Here is a 17,727-nt window from a genome sequence, read left to right on the forward strand (position 1 = left end):
GTATTGATTGTTATGCACCACCACAGCTAATTCCTTGTATGTGTTAACATTCACGATAATAAATCCAGATTCTGATTAAATTGGAACATTAATCAAAACGAGATAGCTGCTCATAATTGAAAGTTTTCCATTAGAATCAGATTTATGACTCTGATTAAATTAAAATGTAGAGGGGACTATAAATAACAAACACATGCCTCTGTGTGCTTTTGAACTTTTGTTATAAGTATTATCTGTATAGGTTGGATGTTGTCATGCTTTTTGTTACATTTTGTCAAAGTGATATGTGGCTGTAGTTCAGAATCGGATATCACAACTTTACTTGTATTTTTGACAAAGAACATCAAGCGCAATAAAAGCCTCTCAACCATTTTAACGAAAGCCACTGTCAACACTCCAGTAGTAGCCAGTTATCAAGATTAACCATAAAAACAGAACGATGACAAGCCGTGGAAAGGACAGTACAGTTTGTCCGATCATGTTTTGCAGGATTGGCTGGCCTTTATTTGAGCCCTCTCAGCCTCCTGAGGATTTTTAAGACCTCACTCCAAGGAGCTGCTCAGACTAGCACAGGAGATAAATTTGGATTTTGATAATCTCTTTGCTCATGAAGCTGTCGAGTGGAATAAGGCCATCAAAAATGTGCCCCACCGATATGGGTCATCGACATTTATGTGTTGCTGGAGCTTTTGTTGTGCTTTGTCATGCTATGATTTCTATAGAAGTCAGGAGCTGTGACGAACATCATCATCAGAAGCCAGCACGGCGTGCAGACATAACAAAGTTCTATCTGAGACTGAGAGACTTTATTTTGCTACCCTGGGAGATAAAAATGTGAAGATTAAGCGGTGCATACACCTCCCTTACCATTGCAAAATGTATGAGCGTGTCTGGAGCCGTTTGTATGCCAGGCTCATCAGCAGTCAGAAACAGCAACTACTGTCAAGCTTCTTTTTTTTTCTTTTTTTTTCTATCCCTCCTTGGCACATTACACACACATCATTAGTTCTGGGTCACTGTCATCTCACTGGACGGGGGGAGATGATCCTGATGCCAGCAGTCATTCTACAAGGCATGTCGTCTGTTTCTGACGGCACACGATGCCTTTGAGCTCGTGTCCCGATTCTCATTTGGAGAATCATTTCGGGAACACGTTTCACTCGCGCCACATTTCAGCTCCAACATGAAAAGTGGATGAGCGGGGATCATATCCGACAATCCAAATACAGTCACGTTTCATCAGCACACACTCTTGGTTCCCAGTGAAATTAGTCATTTTAAATGATGCGATTATGATGAAATAAAGGTCATCGTCTACCTAAACAAAGTGGGTCTCCATTCTGAGGCTCCCTTCATGTACCCCAGACTAATGAACAATCCCCACCCTGCTCTGATGGCTGTCAGGGGGGATGAGGTAACTGTGGATTTAATGGGAAATTTTGAGATGGTGTAGGCACAGCACACTTTCTCCTCAGTCATGTCTAGCAAAGGCTTTGACCTTAATATTCATCTGTGTGTGTCTGTGTGTGTTCCAGAGGCCAGTAAGCTGGTGATGTCATACGTGGCAGCGGTGTGTGGGAAGGGCCAGGAGGTTAATAAGGTCAAGGAACAGCTGCTGCAGTCCAATCCAGTGCTGGAGGGTGAGTGAGCGCCGATCACACTCGCGATACGTCTCAATTCACATCTGGAATCCTGCATTAGGACACGTCTGACAACATGTTAACACCTATTTAAAAGATCTTTTTTTTAAGCATCCTTATTTTGCCAAAATCAGGTTTTCAATGTGTATTACAACTCAGTAGCTAACAGCCCAAAGTTTATAAGTGAGCTGCTCATGTGTGAATTATGACTGCCTCAAAAAAGCAAACTAATCAAAGAAAAACAATACACGGTATTTAAAGGACTTTTGTTGTTTTGTTTATTTCCTCAGCTTCTCCCTTGTTCAACACACACACACACACACACACACACACCACACACACACGTACCAACAAACACACACAGTGTTTTATTCCCACAGCTCAGTGCTGGCACATGAACAGCTGTATTTTAATTGGGGGCAGTGGACAGGAAGTGCCCATGAATGATGAAGCTGTATGCCCGGGTTGAATCGCCTCAGAAACCCTGCACATCTGCAAGAGTTTAACTCCTGCCGATCTAATTGGCCTTCAGCTAAAAAGGAAGGGAGAGGGGAGCACAGTTCCAGTGCTACTCACAGCGTGTCTGCCTGATGCTCTCATCTCTGTGACTCTCTGCTTCGCTTTCTTTCATAATCTTTATTGGCTCCATTCTTTGTCACCCTCTGCCCCCTCTTCATGCCTTGCTCTGATTCCTCTTCCTTTCTCATTGCTAGAATTAAACACTAATCATCTGTTATCAGCCATGAAGCAGTTGTGCTAGTAGCACTTTGATGCACGACACATTTAATAGCTTGTTAATGTAGGAATGTGGTTAGAAGGGAATTGAGAGGGCCCTGGATTGGAAACCGGCGTTCAGAAAATGTATGCACATAGCACATGGCCTACATACGCACACTTGTTTATGTGTTTAATGTTCTCACAAACCCAAAAAAATCATGCTGGACAAGACTTTTTAGAGTCCTGTTTGTTTTTATTTGTTATCAAAAAATGCTGGCAGATACTGAAGCCCTTTTGATTTGAATGTGTTGTGACAGCAAGGTTCAGTCCTCCCTAAGCCTGGAAAGCCTTGGTGCTTTGCCTAATCCACGCAGAGTTATGGTGCCTCATCAGTACAAATGGCTCTGACATCCGGCCCCTTTTATGATTGACAGCTAGCTGGAAACGAGGCACAATGTTAAGCATCACTTTGCCGGGGTTTGAAATATTTGTAAACAAGCTTTGATTCATTGACTTTAACTTTGTACGAGATGGATTTGCATTAATCATGCAGTGGTTGCAATGTTGCCATCATATCAAATTATGTTTGTTTTTTTTTCCTTCTCTCCCTTTCAGCCTTTGGAAATGCCAAAACAGTAAGGAATGACAACTCTTCTAGATTTGTAAGTATCCTCTCCAGAACTGATAAACAACTCGATTTGTTTCCCTGTAATTGATTTGTTCCCTAACAAAGCCACACTTGTTGCTAGATAATATGCGCAGCTTGCAGGCTCACATACAAACTTCTTTGAACGAGTGCATCATTTGTCCCTTTCATCAATGTTTTCTCTTGCCTTTAAAATAAGCCTCAGAGTTTTCCTTCATTCCCTTCTTGTGTGCCCCTCTCCAGATTTCTTGTGATATATTTACACGTATTTATTCACCCTTGCGCCAATGAAAATTTGGCTCTTATTAACTAGAACGTCGAGCAGGATCAGCAATGTTTTAGTAGCTTATTCTCCTCCACTTCTTGAATTGGTTGAACAGGATCCGTTTTAATAACAGCTATTCTGTCTTAAACCCAAGTGCCGCTGTCAGAACAGCCTCTGTAACCGCTCGATGGATATCACGGGCCTGCTGGTGTTTGCCTTCTAAACTTCCTTCAAAGCTCGCAAAATGTCATGGCCGATGTTTCCTGTAGACTCGTTCTTAGCAAATGACGCACGTTGGAACGTGATTCACAGGACAGTTCCACTTGAGTTATGAAAATGACAGAAATAACATCCTTTTACATATTATGTGAGGACATATGTTGGATCTGTACCTCACGCCAGCTCACACTCGATAACAGCAGGCCTTGCACACTTGATGTATTACGCTTGCCCATGTTAAATGGCTTTGTAAATGCTCTCCATTCGGCATACATGGCAAGGCCTCTGAACCTGCACTGCTTTTCATCTGCTGCAGTGTGTTGCCTCATGCCAGTGCACACTAAGCACACTGACTATTTAGCACCTCCCTGTCCAAGAGAAACTCAAATCTCTTATCTGAGTTTTAATTCTATCCATCTCTGTTTCCCCCCCCCCCCCCCCCCCCCCCCCAAAAAAAACACTTGCTTGTTTGTAAAGCTTCAGACAGTCTGCTCTCATGATTCCCCATGCAACCTCTAAGGGTGAGAATGAGGAAACTGAAGAAATCTAAGGCACATCTCTATGGAACGCAGAGATAGCATCATAAGAATGATTCAGTGTCTGCATGATTCTTTACATAGACGGACAAGAATCCAGAAAAAAAAAAAAAATCCCAGACAGTGGCAGTATGATGAAGAGACGGTTGCGTTTTGCTCTTTGGTTTCCCGAGAGGGCATTCACACAGTTCCTGGCATCTCGCTCCAGTAGCCCGCTTTGGTTTCCTCCCTCATTGCATCACACTAGCACGTTTGTTCATGTACATTTGTTTTTTAAACATGAATGTTTCTAAAAGCAAACCAGTTTAGCTGAAGAATGTTCCAGTACATCCAAAAGTCTGATTGCAAAACACTGTCTGCAGCTAAGCGACTGAAAGGTTTTTTTTTTTTTTTTTTTTTGAATGTTTAATGGAAACTGGTTATACATGCCAGTACTTTCCCAATTTTACATTTCCCCGTCCCTGCTATCTTCAATCTTCTAGCTACACCACTTCATGCGTGTACATGCCAGTGGTTGGACTTGCAGTTGTAACAGGGAGAATTATAAAGGATTATGCCCCTGATCTATTTATATTTAGGTAACCTTGGCATAAACCTCCAGATAAAGCATCACAGGCCGTCCAACTAGAACCAGTTTATCAGAGCTCCATCAGTTTAACCGAGACTTAAGAATCAAGCCGTCACTTCACTTTTCTAAGTGGATTTGACTTTAGAAGGAGCTCACTCACCAGTAGACCTCTGCCTTTGTTTTTGGAGGACCAAATGCTATTAATACATCAGAGAGGGGGAAAAAAAGTCAAATAAGTCTGCTAGTTGTAGTTCTTTCTTAGCAGCTAATGACTGCCGCTGGGCCTGTATAGTCACTTAGTTTATACAGAGATTCTCATTGTGAACTTAATTGAACTCATGAGCTGAAGTTGGATTCAAGTCACAGCATAATGTGTTTGTTTCTGTTCTGTACATTCAGTTCTAACTGTTCACTTGTGTCTGCAGGGAAAGTACATGGACATTGAGTTTGACTTCAAAGGAGATCCTCTCGGTGGGGTCATCAGCAACTGTGAGTAGTATTGAGGTGTAAATGTACATGCAATTGTAAGTATATTTAAAGGGCAGCACAATAAGCACATTTTGTCCTGCTTATTATAACATCCCCATTTCTCCCAGCAACGTCATTAAACAGTAAAACTATTTAAAAAAAATAAATAAATACCAGCTACAGTTTAGAAGCTGGTTGTTGAGGCACAGTCAGTCACACACTTGGCGATATCTAAATGATTTGTGTTCCTGGAGTTTACAAAGCGCACCTCATCACCCACCCACATACTTTCTCTCCTTAGCTTTTGGCGTTATCTGTTTTTCGGTTTCATCTCGACTCTCTTCACATTGTTTTGTCTGCGTCGCCTCCGCCGACAGAGGTCACAGAAACAAAAGCAGGGAGCTGATGGCCAACACACAGATGACAGCTGTCTGCTGTTCCCAGTTAGTCCAACACAAGGGCCCGTCTGTGAGGCAGACCCACTGACATGTGACTGCCTCAGACAGAGCTGGCTGGCTGGCTAGACAGATGGATGAGGATGCTCTTACAGGGCAATCCGGGATTGATTTCTCTGCACCTCTCAGTTTATTATATAACCCTAGATGTATATCCTTCCAGCCCTCAGTGCTTCACACAACTTGGGTTAGATCTTGAAGCCATTTATTTTCTTTTTTTAGGCCGCCAGTCAGCCAAAGCCCTGTCTCAAAACACAACAGGATATTGTCCCCTTATTGCTGCCTTAATGTGTGTTTGTTTATCTAAGAGGGCAAAGAGAGCATGCAATATATGCTGTTCAGAAGGCTTTACAGCAAAAAAAAAAAAAAAAAAAAAAAAAAAAAGGGAAGCTTTGGCTTTAAAAAGCAATAATAGGATGACATAACTGTTTGGCGGGACGCAATGTGAAAGGTCACTTCAGTCCCCCGAGGATGAGGATATTAAGAGAATGGAAGCAACGAGAAATGGGAAGAAATATATTAAAAAATCTTCAATAAGATGCAGAAATGGAGGAAGCTGCTCTTTAGTTGAATTCTTCTTACACTCTCTGCGTCTTTTGAGCACAGCCTGCGGAGTGCTGCCGCCAGCCACTCAGTCATCTATGTTGTATTATTGATGTGTTGGCTCTTATCGAATCACTTATGTGATTCATGGCCAGTGGGTGCCATATATTCTCATTTGGCCTGATCCACCCCCCTAACACTGACAACATCAGGTCTCTGTGGAGCTCTCTAGGTAGGTGTTTGCACTGTATCCGCAGATGCAGAGCAAAGTGGCACTCTTGTCCTCTCAGCACCCACAGACTGGTGAGTCAGAGTTTGTAATGTCTAAAAATTGGAGAGGAAAAAAAAAGGCCTGAGCAGTTCTTTTTTTCTTCTTCTCCCTTTTCCTTTTGACTGGCAATTTGGCCAAAAGTAAAATGGCCGAAATTTTGGACATTTTAAACCCCAGAATGATCTCTTCACTGTAATGTAAAAGTCTAAAAATAAGATGTTTTCTGAGCCGCCAAATTGAATGCTATTATCCAGCCAGACTGGCAGTGAAGAGGATCTCTAGCAGCCTCAGACGCTGAGCTATGCAGTTGGCCTTTAATTAAATCATACTCTGCCTAATGCGGTGAGCAGATGATGGCTCCCCTTTTAATCAGGTACTGTTGCACTTGGTCTGCAGCCCAGAAGAAAGGGCTGACGTTTTGGTTTCTTCCTCGTGCACTTCCTGTAGTATGTTTATACGCACAAATAATTACCGTCATTGGCTAGATCACCATGGCGACTTAAATGCAGCCAGTGGTACCAACCAGATACCCTGCGTAGCTCCGCACAGATGTTGTATGTCCGTTATACTTACAATAGCAGGTTAGTTGTAATTAACGTTTCAAGGACACCTCTGCAGAAGTCACACTTTGAACGCCACTGTCAGGAAACCGCTCATCGTCATCATGCTTCATTGTTTCCTCTTTGTTGTCCTTCTTACGCTTTTAGATCTGCTGGAGAAGTCACGTGTGGTGAAACAGCCAAGAGGAGAGAGGAACTTCCACGTCTTTTATCAGCTTTTGTCTGGAGCCTCGGATGACACGCTCAGTAAGTAGTAAACATGCTGGAAGTGGGACTCGAATAGAAGCTTTGTTATTCTCTCATAGCCTGGAGAATAAAATTGAGTAGTGAAGAGACCTGAGGACGAATGGGCTGATTGAAATACTTAAAGAAAAAACTGAGAACAAATGTATCTATATGTAGGTTTGTTCGGAATAATATCTAATCCCAGAATAGAAAATGCTCTGCTCACAGGAAGCGATGAATCAACTTTGCCACATTGTTTAGATTTGAGTGACAAAACCCAGACTGTGGTTAACACTAGCGCAGGGTTTGTGATCCCCTCTTTCTGTCTTTTTAAATGTTATAAATGTAATTTTTCTTCGACTTTAATTGACATGCAGAGTTACCAGCATGCTGTCCCTTACGCTGAAACCGTCCATAAATATTTTCCGGCAGGTTAGCAGCTGCACAAAACACATGGCTGCTGCATTAATGAGCCAACCTTCCTGCCTAACAAACAGCACAGAGAACAAAGAGCAGCCGTGGAAACCTGTTCCCTCTATTTGCTTTTTCTGTGGACAGAGGGCATTGTTTTTTTTGTTTTTTTTTCTGTCCTCAACACAGGAGAACAATATAATGGTCATTGACTCTAGAGCACGCACATCAGAGGAGCTTGATTCAGCTGTAGCTAATGCAGGCACTAATGAAATCCGACACATGCGCCCACGAGAGGAATAGATTTCTTTGCCACTAGAAAGGGGGCTTTTAAGGCGACCATTTGATCTTCACAATGTGTTCACAGCAGTACGAGCCTTCACTGTGGAGAAATTGTGTTTGGAGTGGCAAAGGTTGAACACATTTGGCATGCGTGTCACCTGTTCGAACCTTTGCGTCATCAAGGGATTTCGATTGGTCCTTGAAGTTTCCACTTTTGCAAGCTTTTTTTTTTTTTTTTTTGCTTATCAGGTAGCTCCCAGCTGTGAGTTTGCACATGTGAAAACGTCCATTGAATGTAAATAAGGTTTAACTTTCCATTAGCCAACACGCTGTAAACAAATGTAGGTTAAATAGCAACCACATGGTTTGTGTGTCGCAGAGAAGCTGAAGCTGGATCGGGACTTCAGCAAGTACAACTACCTGAGCCTGGACTCTGCTGCGGTCAACGGGCTGGATGATGCGGCCAACTTCAGGACAGTCAGAGTGAGTAGAACATACACATATTAACACACTTACTATCTCTACCTATATTTAGACTTTATCCTAGTTGATCTTTTAAGAAAAAAGCCCTACTAAATTCTTGGTAGGAATAAAAATTATCTTGATTTTCTAAATCTAAATCTGATTAGATTAAGAACAAAAATTAAATAAAAATCAAGTTTAGAAGTCAAGAACTATATTTCCGGAGGTCAGGCCCTCCCATTTTGCATAAGGCATAGCTAAATCTAAATCTAAATCTGGTCTAGCCCCAGGACCCACCACCAACTCCTTGATGATAAATCACCACTCAAATATCAGATTTTTTGTTTTTTCTGGGCAGACACCCAACACGGCTCCGCGACCCACTTTTGAGTACCACTGTCCTAAATCACAAATGGATCGTCATATAAAAAAAATCACAAGGTGAAACAAATGTCACATGCTCATCACAGACCAGGCGATGCTGAAGAGGCATTTGTTGTTGCATCACACAGAGTTAATCTAATTCCTGCACAGAGAGGTTCTCCTTATCTCCTGAACATAAGGAACGAAGAGGGTGTTGAAAGTCACTCGTCTCTATTATGAAAAGCCTCCACACCAGACTCGGTCCCACCTGTTGCAAAAACCAGGTGACCCCTTGAACTGAACCGGAACTTTAAAGTGAACGAAAGCCTGAAGTACTATGGGTTCAATGTGTAGCTTTTGACTAAAGTTCAAAGTTTATAACTGAACAGTAGCAGGAGCATGTCTTTGGTACACCCAGCTGCTTCCTCTTTGTTGAAAAAGAAATCCACATTCAAGGCGACCACTTGTCCTTCTCACTGACAGCGGCATGTCGAATATTGTGTCCAAGAGAAACCATGTCTCCTGCTCTCCATTGTTATCAGTCCTGCTCCTTTGTGGGTTACTCAGCCTCTGTATAAGCGGCTGTCCCTGCACTCTGTTATGCCACATTCTACTCGACTGGTTTCCTTACGTTCTACATCCTGCTTCTCATCACCTCTCACACTCAGTTTTCACAGTGCTCCCCACACAGCTGCGTTTCACCACAGGAAACACAAGAGGACATTCCCACTGAACAATGAGGCCCTCCACATGGCCTCGTCTGTGGTGTACCTAAAGATGACCACACTCTCTTAAACAGGACTCGACAACAATACTAGTTTAATGTCAACAAGTCTGGAAGTAATGCAGCGCCATAGCACATTCGACATGTAAGGTTTTTAAACACAATATTCTCATGTGCTTAACTTCATTGTGGAAGTTGTGGAATGTAGAGTAATTTACAACACACTCTCAAGACACTCTTGTTTCTCTTGGACAAATTAAGACAATGATCTCAAACCACTTCTCCACAGTGTGCGATTGTTTTTCCTCAGAATCATCCTGTCTCTGTTGTTTTATTTGTGCTCTTTTTTTTTGTTTTGTTTTGATTTGTATCTCGACATCGTGAGGGAAACCTCAATGATTTTTGAGGCTTAAATTAAGGTTTGAAATGAAATGTCTTTTCTTTGTTAGTAAAGGATGCTGTCTCAAATGTAGCACTAGTGTGGTGCACTTGGATTTAGTTTAAAATGTTAAAATATTCCATTAAGTATTTGTCCCTCACAGCAGCGAGCAGGGGTGAATAGATTGCTTTTTTTTTTTTTTTTAAGATTTATTTTGGGCTTTTCGTGCCTTTAATGCAGAGAGAGGACAGTGGATAGAGTCGGAAACCAGGGAGAGAGAGCGGGGAATGACATGCGGAAGGGGGCCACGGGTGGAAGCGAACCCGGGCCTAACGCTCGAGACGAGAGTCTCAATACATGGGACGCGCGCCCTAACCATTGCGCCACCAGCGCGCCCCAATAGATTGCTTTCTTGAGTTGAATGTTAGAAGGTTGGCACAGTAAATCAGTCCTCTCTTATTTAACTATTCCAGTTTGCACAAATTGGGAACGTTGGGTATAAAACATCACAGATGTGTCGAACAACTGCTATCATAATGATTATAAAGGAAGCTAGAGTGCTCTTTAGCTTGGTTTCCTTAAGTGACCCTGTGTCTGTTGACACTCAACATTGACATTCAACAAACTGATCAGCAACTGATTCCCTTTTTGCCTTTCCCAGAATGCCATGCAGATCGTGGGCTTCATGGAGGACGAGGTGCAGTCAGTGCTGGAGCTGGTGGCGGCCGTGCTGAAGCTCGGCAACATAGAGTTCAAGCCAGAGTCCCGCTGTAACGGCACAGACGAGAGTCGCATCAAAGACAAAAACGGTGGGTTCTTCTGACTGATGACCAAACAGGAAGCGAAAGGGAAATGAAAATACCTCTGATCCTTTTATGACACATCTCCAACCTCATTTGAATGATTTGGCAGTGACGTGCTCGAGGAATAAATGAGCTGCTTCGGCATTTATTTTGGTTTGAAAAAAGGTGAATAATTCAATTAATGAGTTAGTTAATTGTGTTTATTTTTTAACATAATGTGAATATTTAAACATACAATCCTTCGTCATACAAATGGCCTGATGGGGATCCACTGCCCCCTCTTGGCTGCTTTCATCTCTCCTGCAGTCACCCCTACCAAATACTTATTTCTGAAACGAGAAGTGTTTGTGTTATCACTCTCACAGCTGTTCTTTTCGGGGAAGTGTAACATTTACATATTTCCCTCTATGGCAGTGGCATGATCTATCTCTGTGCCACTCTTTCCAAGGAAATATGTTTGTTTTTTTTCATATAAATCACTGCTTTATTGCAATGACATTGCAACATATTGCCGATAATTTAATCTCATGCTTTCCCCTTCCTTTTATTTTTCTCCCCAAGGGATTTATAAAATAGTTTGTATCAAAATAACTTTAAAGCACTCTTCCTTTTCTAGCACTTGCCGTGTCATCTGAGCCACACTGGATTAGTCCATAAGATATGAACACATGAAGTTACATTTTCATCGAAACTTCCACTTTAATCTAAGAAATCAACGACAATTTGACTCTTTTTTTTTGGCATTACTTTCCACTCACCATCTATGTTTAGCTGCAATTTTAAGTAAAATGATCATATCGTTCCTCATGATGTCTCAATGATTTGCTTATTGCCTGTGGTTTGCATGTGTTGCAGATTTGAAGGAGATGTGCGAGCTGCTGGGGATCGAACAGTCAGTGCTGGAAAGAGCGTTCAGCTATCGTACAGTGGAGGCTAAGCTGGAGAAAGTGTCCACCACCCTGAATGTTTCCCAGGTCAGAGGCAGAGTACCACATCGGCCTTGCACCAGTTACACCATTGCACACCCTACTTGTATTGACATTAGAACACACATACATGCACACACAAGCACTCGGAGTGCATAAAAAAGATGAAGGGGCATTTCTTCCCCCTGACTTGCTCCTCAGGCTGCTGCCTCTCATCCATGTCAGTGCTACATGAAAACCTCTTCATTATAGATAAGCTCTATCCCCCCTGGTTATTGAAATATAGGTCATGTTTAAGAGGTTAGTGAGTTCACTCAGACTGCTCATACAGTGATGGTGCTGAAGACCTTGGCCCTCTCCATCATTCTGTTGCTTCTGATTTTAGAATTAACTTCACCTTTTTGACCTGTTTTTGCTGGTGTCCTTAATCTTTTTTTTCCCCCCATCGTATTCATGAATAAGTGTATTCTTTTGTGAAGGTTTTATTTTCTTTCATACATTCTTGACCTTCACAGGTAGCACAGGTTTAACACTAAACATGTTTTTCAAGTACTGACATTTTGGATGTGCAAAAGATCAAGTACAAATGAACTCATGCACTGTCTGTCGAGGGCTTTATTAACGTTTCTCCAACCAAAATGTGTGTTTATTTAAAGGCCTACTACGCCCGGGATGCCCTCGCCAAAAACCTCTACAGTCGTCTGTTTAGCTGGCTAGTCACCAGGATCAACGAAAGCATTAAAGTAAGTTATGTGAAGGACTATACACTTTTGTTTGATTTAATAAATAATTCAGTCTTTTTTGAACATATTTTCCCATGCTCATTCAAACTGGCATTACCGCTCTGTCCTAGTGTATTTCTAATATCGACTTTATTGTCTCCCTGAAGGCACAAGCCAAAACTCGACACAAAGTCATGGGTGTGCTCGACATCTATGGCTTTGAGATATTTGAGGTAAGACAAATGGCACATCAAAGCCTCTCCCCTTTCTCTCTTACTCTACAAGGATGGAATCTGAGCACCCAAAGATTTTTTTCTTTTACATTTAAAAGGATTTTGCCCTAGGCTGCTAGCGTGCATGTTTTGGTACCCATGAGGAGCTTATCAACAAGAACTAAGGGCTGCTAAAACACCATTCAGATCAGATTATTTCAGCTTCATTGCCCCCTATGGGTGATATTATTATTTTTTGTGGCAAGTGATTTCTACTGTAAAGGCAGCAATTCATAGTAGGCAATTGCCACTAAAAGTGAGGAAATGCACAATGCACAGAAAACACAACAACATACCCATAATGTTCACATTATGATTTTACACATGGAAGAGCATTTATTTGATACCTCAGCACACACGTAGCACACCATTTTATGAGTTGAGTTGTTCCATTAGGTCAGTTACATAGAAACCATCAGGTCCCTGTAATTAAGTATTTGCATGCAAACACATGCAGAACAGAGTGTGAGTGCACTGTATGGACTAAATGGAGTTAAATGAATTGCCTTGCCTTGTTACTTGATGCCCTTCATTCCCCTTCCCCCCCCCCATATTTTCATGTCTTTTTCATAATCATTTTTTTTTTCTTCATATTCCTGCTTGTTCACATCACTCACTCACAAGTCCTTCTTCTCCTCTCACTGTTGTGTTGTGTCTGGGTCACCAGGATGGAGTAAGTAACACCTGCACCGGCCTGTTTGCTGTGCCAAGCGTGCATGCTGTGATCTGAACTTAATTCAGCTCCTCCTCGTTAAAAAAAACCAAAAAAAAAAACCTTTTAGGACTCCTGGGTCTGCAGCACAGCTACACAGCTGAAAAGATGCTAAAGAAGCCTTTGCATCGTTAGAGTAATGACCTAACACTCCGTCGCCATTTTATTAGCAACAACTAGCTAAAACCAAAGGAAGTGCGATAATAAACTGGCAACTGAGTGTTATGCTGCTGTGTTAAATGTCTGTTGTTTCATGTTGCAAACATGTCTGAGTAGTTTAAAGGAATGGTTGACTATTGTTGATATTTCTTATTCCCTTTTCCTTTGGAGAGTTAAATGAAAAGAATGACACAGTTTCCATGACTGTTAAGTAAGCTAAAGGTAGTAGCCAGTTAGCTTAGCTTTGCATGAAGACTGAAAGCAAGAGGAAAGAGCTAGCCTGGCTCTGTTCCAATGAAACAAAACAGAGTGTTTCTTGGCAGGAATCATGAACTTTCTGGAGTCTCATAGTCACTGGAGGTTGCCCAGAAGCCAGCGGAGATTAAAATCTACCTCGCCAAAAACTAGTCTGGCACATTAAACAACATGTTGATTTCACACTTTTTTTGATCAAAATCAACAAAGAAGATGTAGATATAAACTAGTGAGCTGATGAAAGGCTTTTCTGGGAGACTGGATGGAGACAGGCTCGTTGTTAGTTCTTGCTTCAAGTTTTATGCAAAGCTAGGCTAACAGTTCAGCTCCATATCTTGTCATCTACAATCTCCTAACTCTCTGAAAGAAAAGCATTAAGCAAATAACCTGAAGTGTTAAATAATTCCTTTAGATGAAACAGATTGGGCTGATGCCCCGAGTGTTTTTTGGTAGTCTGGTGAGATTTGAAAACACTATTTAAACTGAGAATAGTAAGCTACATGTTGCAATAAATGATGTCAAGTTTGGTGTATGGTCATTTTCATGGTCTGGAACTTGTGTGATTAATCTAAGTAAAGGTTTAGCAAAAGGATTGTAGAAAGTTCTAGAAGATTCTTGTTAAACTCTTGATATACTTTTCCCCTTGAAATGTGTTTGATTTGAACTAGTAACACATAGGCATAATATTAAACTCAAGGACTTTGTAAATCAACACCCCTGAGGAGAGAGACCATTAACTTCAAACATGGTACACTACAAAGATTTTTACTTCCTCAAGGTGTTATTAACCGCTTGTCATAAAACGGCACAGTCGCAGCAGGAATATTTAGGGTTAAGGTTCAAGTCTGTCATATTTCAGTCTGGTGTCTGCTGCCACATTGGTGTGTGTGTGTGTGTGTGTGTGTGTGTGTGTGTGTGTGTGTGTGTGTGTGTGTGTGTGTGTGTGTGTGTGTGTGTGTGTGTGTGTGTGTGTGTGTGTGTGTGTGTGTGTGTGTGTGTGTGTGTGTGTGTGTGTGTGTGTGTGTGTGTGTGTGTGTGTGTGTGTGTGTGTGTGTGTGTGTGTGTGTGTGTGTGTGTGTGTGTGTGTGTGTGTGTGTGTGTGTGTGTGTGTGTGTGTGTGTGTGTGTGTGTGTGTGTGTGTGTGTGTGTGTGTGTGTGTGTGTGTGTGTGTGTGTGTGTGTGTGTGTGTGTGTGTGTGTGTGTGTGTGTGTGTGTGTGTGTGTGTGTGTGTGTGTGTAGGGGTGGAGACAACCTTTTTGGTTTCTCAGTTAAAGGAAATGGAATCTTGACATTATTAACAGATCTCCTTGAGGCCATGTGTTGCTTCCTTGACACTGAGAAACCTTGCCGCGTCCTTCACTCCGAGCTCTCAGACTAAACACCCTGCTCTAACCACTGTTGTGTCCTTAGCAAATGAGTGTTAACCTAACCCCCGCAACACAATGAGGCCTTCTGCCGAGAAGCATGACTAACCACTAAATGGTCATAATTGGCCACAGTAATAATTGAGGTATGAGGCTAGCAAAAATGGTTGGGTCACTCGGTCAATGTTTAATGAGGTCTGTGATGGCTTACTGGACCTTGGTGAAAATGGTTTTCCAGCAGGTCTTACTGGTATCATTTCTTAGTTTTTAGTTTGATTTAGGGAATCATTGAGCAGACGGCGTGAGCTGCAAGTTAGAGTTTAGTCAAGCTGTATCTTGCAAATGGTAAGCACTAAACATTTTTGTGACATTATGACACTTTGCTGGACAATTCATGGCCAAATTAAAGAGGAAGCAGAATTTAATTCCCTCTAAAGTTTGATACTAAATCTGAATTCCAGGAACCTTTCCTGGTCAAGCAAAGTTGTTTGAACAGTATCGTAAACCCTCTTAATTAGTTCAAGTCAGTACAGCCGTTTAATTGATATAAAAGATTGCAGTGAAACAATGGAAACCAGTGAAACTTCTCATCTCTTGGCTTACTTTTGCAATGTTTGCTGGGAATAAAGAATTTGGATAGAGCTTTAAAAAGCTTCTTAAAAAAAAAAAAAACATAGCGGGGAAATTAAGTGGGGGGAAAAACAACATTTGTAATCACAGTGGTTTTTAAAGAATGGGAAAATCAAGAACCAAGCTCAGAAATTTAATAGATTCTGATATTTGATATAAATATATAAAAAACAAACATTTCACTGACAATAACTTAGAGAAACAGTGAGTTCACAGGCGTCTTCATGATTCAACTTGCAGCCCAACCTGGAACTGATTGTTGTTTTGTTCTCTACAGGACAACAGCTTCGAGCAGTTCATCATCAACTACTGCAACGAGAAGCTGCAGCAGATCTTCATCGAGCTGACCCTGCGCGAGGAGCAGGAGGAGTATGTCAGAGAGGTACGGTTGTTTGCTCACACTCGCATAAACAACAAGCCCAATCCATGTGCAAATGACTGGTTGTGGACACTTGGAAAAATGACCAGACAAGCCCAGCCTGTAGCCCGGGAAGCACTCCCTCTCCTACAACTGTACATCTTTCAGCGTGTCACCACTCAGTTTGTTGTGGTGACATTTCATCATGGCAGTTCCCTGCAGCATGATCCCAACCTGGTCATGTCACTCTTCAGTTTGACCCCTTCTACTTAATCTAAGCCTTCTCCCCTGTCTCTGTCGTCCATTACACTCCGAGTTTCTTCTCTCCCTCTCCCCTCTGCCGAGTCTCTGGGACGGAAGTGATCCCTCATTCCAGCGAGAGTAAACACTCCCCGTTGAGGGCCTTCGGGCTCTGTTTGTTTTCAAAGCTCTATGTATGTGAGCGCTGCCGTGGTGACCCCCACACCCCTTCCCCACTAACACCAGAACCAATGATATTCCACTCCTGGCCTCTCTCCAGCATACTGCATGGGAAAATACCACAACGCGGGAGAGAGGAGGGAGGACCGCCAATCAGGAATTTGGCCGGCCATCCGTCAGTTTGAGGCCCGCCTTCGTTGCAAGCCCCCTCCTCAAAATATCTGTCACTTTGCTTACATCAACCTAAGCCATGTTCCCAACCCATTAGCAGCTGTGAATTAGCTGGGCAGAGGCGAGTTCGTGTGGGTAAGATGGGGAAAGTTTTTCTTTCTCTCTCCAGATGCGCTCTGTCTTCACTCAAACTACAGGAAGACTGAGTTTGTGCCAAAGCAAAAGAGAAGGCCCTGTGAACACAAAATCAACCCAGATGTGGCAAATATTGCCATAAAGATTTGATGGTACATATAGAGAGATTTAATAAATCCTACAAACAGCACTCAAGTCAGTGATGAAAGCATAAAAAAGAAAAGAAAAAGAGCTGTAACTCACTGAGCCCACTGCAGTTAGTGCTCTTTTTTTCCCTGCATCATTTGTTCTCATTAGGCCCAACTTCCCTATTTCAAGTAATAAAGCGCTTGTGATATGAATGTGTCTAGACCAAGCAGCAACCTCTAGTGTTGAAAAATGAATCCAATGCTGAAGTGCAGTTAATTTAATGTCCACTTGAGGCTGGCTGCCGAAGCACCGGAAGTCACATACACACCCACTAAAAAAAAAGCTTTTTTTTTTTTTTAACAGCAGAAATTAACATGTTTACAGCCTGGTTCAGAAAATGAAATTTGTCTGATAAGCTCATGTCTGGATCAGCCCACACTGTACTGGGGGGGGACGCATCTGTTTTGATTTTATGAAGGATAAGCGTTAGTCACAGTAAGCAGAAGTGGAGCTGATTGAAGGGCAGGTGCATAGTAGCTGTTCATCAAGCCTCCGCTCCAGCTCTCAGCCTGTCGTTAGGTTGGCTGAAAGTTAGGCTGAGAGCATTTCCTGCAACGTGATCGCCATCGACTTTCTCTCAAAGCCCCCTGCAGTAACAGATGGGTGACGTCATTCAGGCTTCTTCCACAATTATTTACATCTACAGCTATAGACGTCTGACATCACAGTTCTTAGAATGTAAAACCTTTTAGGCTTTCAGATTAAAGTTAGTGACAAAGTTAAGATACATACATTTCCACAATCTCCAATCATAAACTGTCATACCTGCAACATTGTCGAGCATTATTTGCCTCATCGTTAACACAGAATCTGTCAGAGTTGGAGCGATAATAAGATCATTGTGTCATTGCGATGCTTTGTCTGTGTTTCAATGTAC

At 42.1% G+C, this 17,727-nt stretch overlaps 1 protein-coding gene across 1 annotated transcript in view; it reads left to right on the plus strand.

Moving 5' to 3' along the window:
- The window catches only part of myo1b (myosin IB), a 69,349-nt gene that overhangs the window by 34,241 nt on the left and 17,381 nt on the right, over window positions 1–17,727 (plus strand). The window contains 10 exon segments of the mRNA XM_020638415.3: window positions 1,536–1,640; window positions 2,973–3,019; window positions 5,017–5,080; window positions 7,036–7,134; window positions 8,186–8,289; window positions 10,396–10,543; window positions 11,393–11,511; window positions 12,120–12,206; window positions 12,353–12,418; window positions 15,855–15,959. Coding sequence (XP_020494071.1) covers window positions 1,536–1,640; window positions 2,973–3,019; window positions 5,017–5,080; window positions 7,036–7,134; window positions 8,186–8,289; window positions 10,396–10,543; window positions 11,393–11,511; window positions 12,120–12,206; window positions 12,353–12,418; window positions 15,855–15,959 — 944 coding nt within the window.

The sequence above is a fragment of the Labrus bergylta genome, chromosome 13, assembly GCF_963930695.1.
Source record: "Labrus bergylta chromosome 13, fLabBer1.1, whole genome shotgun sequence".
Classification (NCBI taxonomy): domain Eukaryota; kingdom Metazoa; phylum Chordata; class Actinopteri; order Labriformes; family Labridae; genus Labrus; species Labrus bergylta.